At 34.4% G+C, this 6,719-nt stretch overlaps 2 protein-coding genes across 2 annotated transcripts in view; both read right to left on the bottom strand.

Annotated features, from left to right (window-relative positions):
* LOC107608056 (uncharacterized sugar kinase slr0537) lies at positions 868-1,812 on the bottom strand. Its single transcript, XM_016309945.2, has 2 exons — positions 1,577-1,812; positions 868-1,485 (listed from the first exon to the last, which is right to left on the bottom strand). Exons 1-2 carry the CDS (start codon positions 1,810-1,812, stop codon positions 1,038-1,040), a joined length of 684 nt encoding a protein of 227 aa, XP_016165431.1. The 3' UTR covers positions 868-1,037.
* Positions 2,211-6,719, bottom strand: part of LOC110265109 — a 5,317-nt gene continuing 808 nt past the window's right edge. The window contains exons 2-6 of the mRNA XM_021107886.1: positions 4,616-4,740; positions 4,469-4,526; positions 4,312-4,383; positions 3,010-3,180; positions 2,211-2,512 (exon numbers count right to left, since the gene is read on the bottom strand). Coding sequence (XP_020963545.1) covers positions 2,249-2,512; positions 3,010-3,180; positions 4,312-4,383; positions 4,469-4,526; positions 4,616-4,740 — 690 coding nt within the window. The 3' untranslated portion in view covers positions 2,211-2,248. The remainder of the gene's footprint in view (positions 2,513-3,009; positions 3,181-4,311; positions 4,384-4,468; positions 4,527-4,615; positions 4,741-6,719) is intronic.

Raw genomic sequence — 6,719 nt, 5'->3', positions numbered from 1 at the left:
ATTTTTTATAACTGTTGCATGTTATGTTCGAATAGGATAGAGGTTTCTTAGTGTTGCGGGTTATTCATCTTTATACTTTTTGTGGCAGGGTTGGAGAAGGGACCTTCTCAGTTTCTTAGTTGATTACACAAAAAAAAAATGGAAACATGGATATCATTTGAACTTGTATCTGTGTTGTTGTCACATATCTTTTAAGGTTGCTATACCTTGATATACATTGAGATGGCGTATCCACTTTTGTAAATTCTTTTTTGTTCTAATAAAATCTCTGTTCCCCAAAAAAAAAGTGGATTTGTTATAGATAAATCTTTTGTTTTTTGGTTTTACTTTTGTATAGGGGAATGCTTATCCCCAATTTGTATTTTCCTTCTCCTCATCTTAATGAAATTGTTTTTACACTGTGTTCTAGCTGTTAATGTTGGTAAAAAATGGTCTTCTATTTTAATTTATTTTATTGAAATCTCATATTCCCGAAGAAGCTCCTCCAGATTCAGTTGTTCGGTAGAAATTCACAAACACAGCACTCTGTACTATGTTAACAAGATTCAACAGTGATGTTAGTTGTATTTTTATTATGTTTGATTATGTCAGATCAAGAGCATATCAAAAATTGCTCTGGCTTTAGGATAGTTGATTTATATCAATTGATTTTGCAAAGAGCTGAGTGAATATTCATCAAAGGCCTTTAATGTAATTCATAACTGTTAAAATATTCTGATCTCATTTTGAGCCAGAATCATAAAATATATAGTTCTTACATTGGATGCCATATAGATTGAATCTTCTTTTTGTAATTTTCCAAATTCCATATTACGAGAGTAAAGAAAAACATATTTACATGAACCAGAAATGACTATGCTGAGAATGGAAGACTTAATTGAAGCCTAAGTAATTCCATTGAAAGCATGCCTATTTTTACAACTAGAGTATGTACATAACTTTGAAATATGCTAAACAAAAGGAAATTACATATATCTAAATCAAAGAATATTTTTTTTCTTCTTCTTCTTCATAATCAAATGCAAAGTGCAATCTGATTAGACACTAGAAATGTGATCAGTGCCAATATCTGATCCAATAGTAGATCTATGAAATGTGAAAGATTCAGCCAATTTCACTGCATCTGAGACTCTAAGCCTTGTTCCTTGTTGACCTACAACAGTGGCTGTAACCTTAACTGCTATTGAACCTATGCTTTTCAAATCAGATATGCCTCTTAGAACACCATAAAGTATGCCGCATGCATATGCATCTCGGGCACCACAAGTATCTACCGGAACACATGGAAATGGGAGAATGTATACGGCTTCACCCTTTAGACTGATGTAGGAGCCTCTATGACCGTTAGTTACTGATACTAGCGAAACAAAATGGCTTAGATACCTTGTAACCAAAGCAGAGCTTTCCTTTGCGTCAAAATTGCAGAGCGCTCTGGCCTCATCACTGTTTGCGAAGATTAAATCCGCATGATTCCCAATAATTTCCTTGATGAAAGAAGAAATTGCAGCATGGAAAGGAATGAACTCTGGGTCTGCATAAATCTATGGAGAATAATGTCAAGTAATAATAATCTTACCAGAAATCATCATAGTGTCTCTCAATGCAGGAGACATCTGAGGTTGTTATCGCAACTAAGGCACCATTACTGCGAGCTTTCTGACATGCTTCTGTTATTGCTCTAATAGTATCGGGTAGTTCAAATAGATACCCTTCAACAAGAAGTATGTTGGTCTTGGTAACCGCATTAGCCAAGATTTTGTCATAGTTAACAGTTGATGATGTACCCTGCCCCCAGATTACAAATATTAGCATCTTCACCGTTGATATGGTGACAGAAAATAAACAAGTTGGAAGAGAAAACTAATAGAAAGCCAAGATAACCATTTTCCACTCCTAGATTGATGCTTAAAAGTAGAAATAAATAATAGTGCATGAAAGAGTAACTGTCAAGTCTTTTTTTTCTTCAATGTACAAAATGGAATACAAAGTGAACAATTCATCTCCAAAACAAAACTCAAGAAACTTTGGGCAACTCACGTAGCTCAACTATTCAACATGCCATTTAGATGTCTCAATGTTCTTTTCATTGTATGGATATACATAAAAACAAAGAGGATCAAAACTATACAAACCAATCCACATATATTTAGAAACAGATTATCAGTTAACAAAGAATCTACAAACTTTTTTTTGTCCTTCCGACACAACCAACTTTAGCTTCAAATTAATTGAGTTGGCTACAAAAAGCTTACCAAGCCAATTGCATATGAGATCTTCTTCTCCAGCATATACAAGAACCATGGATTTCATCCTCAAGAAGAGCCGGGATTCCAACTTCGAGGTTTCTCATCCAGTCCTGCATCATAGCATCATAGACTGTGCTACTACACGAAACAAAGTCCAAGTTCCCAACACCTAAATCATCCCTAACTGTCTTCTCGTTTAAGAATGTCTCTACATTGGAGAAGTCATAACACAGATTTCCCTCGCATTTCTTTCTAATGTCATAGTACTGCAATTTCAATATCACCAAGAATTTATAAAATTATTAAAAAAACTCCAACTCCCCAATATGTGAATTTCTTCTAAGTCAATTCAATCAAGTCACTCACCAAAACATCCAAAACATGTATCCAGAACCATAAGCATAATTCAACCAAATCATATGAAGCCATATAGTAAATTCAATCCAGAATTGTGACAATGTTTTTATATTGAATCAACAGCAGCAAAACAATAATTCACCAAAATAAATACAACAGGTTGGATCAAAACATCAATCTCAGTCAAATTAATAAATTAAACAATTGAATTTATAACTCAATCTTCAGTAGAATTAATTCAATATGAACAGAATGAATTGAAATAAAAATTCAAAATATTAATATCTCAAAATTCAGCATAATCATCAATAATACATCATATGCATGTTCAGAATAAATTTGAAATTTCAGAGGGATAGAGTCAGGGAAATAGAATCAGGGAGTGTTAGAGACTGAGACTTGAGACCTGAGAGGGTTGAAGGCTTGAAGCAGAGAAGAAGACACTTGAAACTTGAGATCTGAGACCTGCGATGGTTGAAGCAGAGAAGCGGCGACGACCCACGGCGAGGAGCAGCGAAGCGGCAATGACCCACGATGAGGAGCAGCGAAGCGGCGCGACCCACAGTGACAAAGCAAGCTTGAACAGAGAGGGCGACAGATAGAGAAAGGAGAGAAGGGTTTGGCAATGAGTTCGAGCTCTGAAGTGGAATGGTAGGTGGTGGGTGGTGGCTGTTGTTGGAATTCGAAGAGAGGAGAGGATTGTTGGTGCTGGACGCGGAGGCTGCGGGAGAGATGAGTGGCTTCAATTGGTGTTTGGTGATTTAGGGTTCAGCTTCAGCACTTGCCTTTCTTCTTTTTTTTTTTTAATTTTTTACACAAAACGGGGACGTTTTAAAGGGTATTTTCCGAACCGGAAACCCTCTAAAAAATCAGACGGTTCTACCGGTTCATCGGTTAACCGTCGGTTCGACTGATTTTTTCACCGGTTTTTTGTCAGACGGTTTCTAGAACTGGGTAGTTGACCAGTTTCCGGTTAACTCGGTTGAACCGGTCAGTTCGGTTCGATTTTTAGAACCATGCTGGTTAGGGTTCCTCTAACCAACGACACCGTTTTGAGCAAATTTTAGAAAACCGGTTGGGTCCGGTTTGATTCGACCGATCGATTCTCAACCGGTTTGACGGTCCAACGACGATTTCTGAATCTTTCGGTTTTGATATATGACCGATTCGTTTTTTATACCGGTTCACGGTTCGACCGATCGGTTCGAACCGATTTTCAAGTTCTTGGCCGGTTCGACGGTTCAAATGCGGTTTTTTAGATTGGGGGTTTTAACATTTGTCTAAGTTGTTTTTTGTGGTAGTTCATGGTTCAATCGGTTCAACTGGCCAGTCCGAACCGATTTTCAAAAGATAGATTATAACCATTTTCTCATGTTGTTTTTATTTTAAAATGCTTAATACATTTTAGTATCAAATTTTCAATTAAGCTTACGACACAGAAGTGGTTCAAGGAATCAAAATGCTAGAGTGAAAATTAAGCTTCACCTAAATTCAACTATAATCGAACGAAAGACGGAAACATTAATTTTCAACAAGAGTCCATAAAAAATAGAGTGCATAATAATTTTTTAAGTAAAAGAGATGAAACTAACAAGTCTTAGTAGTTAATATAATCTAAACATGACTACATGACAATTACGATTATTTAATTTTTGTTTGACTCCTTTTGTTTATACTTATTGTAATTCCTGGTAGCAGATTCAATGACATTACACAGCATCAAGTTGTGGGGCCTTAGAATCAAATCCAACGCAAGTCGCATCCTTGTACCATGATTAACCTGAAAAATATAAATATTTTAGGTTACCAACAAAATCATACACATTAGCAATTGTAGTAATATTTTTTTAGTAAAAGAAAATTACATTTATTGTATAACTATACGTCTTCCTGTAGTTTGTCATCCAGGTTGCCACCCATACCCTACAATCATTACTGTGTTAAATAAGACGCAGTTAGCTTATGCAGATAAAAATTTGAAAGAGGAAAACACAAATACAGATATTCCTTACGAGCCAGGAGCTTGTTCTCCTGTTTCTAGCATATCCACAAATGCAAAATCAAGTATCCTTGGCCTGAACGGAGTGTTGTATTTATACAACGAGTCATACTTGAGCATATCTTCCAGATACTTTGCCTATTTATATAGGAAAAAAATTAAATAAAGGACGATATTTGAAACCTAAAAAATGTCATAAAAGTGAAAACGGGGGAAAGTTAATTTACCAACTTTACTATACTCGATCTCTTTTACTCTTTATTTGTAGCAATCGGTAGGGAGTCTAGCAGAATTGTTTGATGATTGCACAAGTCAAAAACAACCAGATACCAATGTGTGTTGTTCTCGTTGACAGATAAAAAAATCTAGTACCAACTTTCACGTATTAGAATATTACTAGATACATTTTTTTTAAAAAGGTATAGATCAGTTCATAAAGATAAATGCCATTAAATAATAAAAAAAATTAAAAATACAATAAATCATATACCTTTTTTTGACCTTCATTCCATAAATTCTTTTTGATAATATTTCAACAGAACTTCAATTTTGGTATCACATTGCAGTATGAATTGCTGAATTAATAGTTAGGGGCTGAGTCAGTGACTTAATTATGTTACTTAATTGGTATCACTAACTCAACCCCTAACTATTAATTCAGCAATTCATACTGCAATGTGATACCAAAATTGAAGTTCTGTTGAAATATTATCAAAAAGAATTTATGGGAAAAGTTGATGAAGGTCTAAAAAAGGTATATGATTTATTGTATTTTTAATTTTTTTATTATTTAATGGCATTTATCTTTATGAATTGATCTATACCTTTTTAAAAAAAAAGTATCTAGTAATATTCTAATACGTGAAAGTTGGTACTAGATTTTTTTACCTGTCAACGAGAACAACACACATTGGTATCTGGTTGTTTTTTATTTGTGCAATCATCAAACAATTCTGCTAGACTCCCTACCGATTGCTACAAATAAAGAGCAAAAGAGATCGAGTATAGTAAAGTTGGTAAATTAACTTTCCCCCATTTTCACTTTTATGACATTTTTTTTAGGTTTCAAATATCGTCCTTTATTTAATTTTTTTCCTATATAAATAGACAAAATATCTGGAAGATATGCTCAAGTATGACTCGTTGTATAAATACAACACTCCGTTCAGGTCAAGGATACTTTATTTTGCATTTGTGGATATGCTAGAAACAGGAGAACAAGCTCCTGGCTCGTAAGGAATATCTGTATTTGTGTTTTCCTCTTTCAAATTTTTATCTGCATAAGCTAACCGCGTCTTATTTAACATAGTAATGATTGTGGGGTATGGGTGGCAACCTGGATGACAAACTACAGGAAGACGTATAGTTATATAATAAATGTAATTTTCTTTTACTAAAAAAATAGTACTACAATTGCTAATGTGTATGGTTTTGTTGGTAACCTAAAATATTTATATTTTTCAAGTTAATCATGGTACAAGGATGCGACTTGCGTTGGATTTGATTCTAAGGCCCCACAACTTGATACTGCGTAATGTCATTGAATCTGCTACCAGGAATTACAATAAGTATAAACAAAAGGAGTCAAACAAAAATTAAATAATCGTAATTGTCATGTAGTCATGTTTAGATTATATTAACTACTAAGACTTGTTAGTTTCATCTCTTTTACTTAAAAAATTATTATGCACTATATTTTTTATGGACTCTTGTTGAAAATTAATATTTCTGTCTTTCGTTCGATTATAGTTGAATTTAGGTGAAGCTTAATTTTCACTCTAGCATTTTGATTCCTTGAACCACTTCTGTGTCGTAAGCTTAATTGAAAATTTGATACTAAAATGTATTAAGCATTTTAAAATAAAAACAACATGAGAGAATGGTTATAATCTATCTTTTGAAAATCGGTTCGGACCGGCCGGTTGAACCGATTGAACCATGAACTACCACAAAAAACAACTTAGACAAATGTTAAAACCCCCAATCTAAAAAACTGCAATTGAACCGTCGAACCGGCCAAGAACTGGTCGGTCGAACCGAACCGTCACCTGGCCAGATTTTTGGAATAAGGGAAAAACGCCAAGTTCTGAAAACGGTTCGAACCGACTGGTCAAACC

The sequence above is a fragment of the Arachis ipaensis genome, chromosome B07 (genome assembly GCF_000816755.2).
Source record: "Arachis ipaensis cultivar K30076 chromosome B07, Araip1.1, whole genome shotgun sequence".
In the NCBI taxonomy this organism is placed as follows: domain Eukaryota; kingdom Viridiplantae; phylum Streptophyta; class Magnoliopsida; order Fabales; family Fabaceae; genus Arachis; species Arachis ipaensis.
The sequence above is the reverse complement of the archived record's forward strand: the minus strand, read 5'-3'. Positions and strand labels throughout refer to the sequence as shown.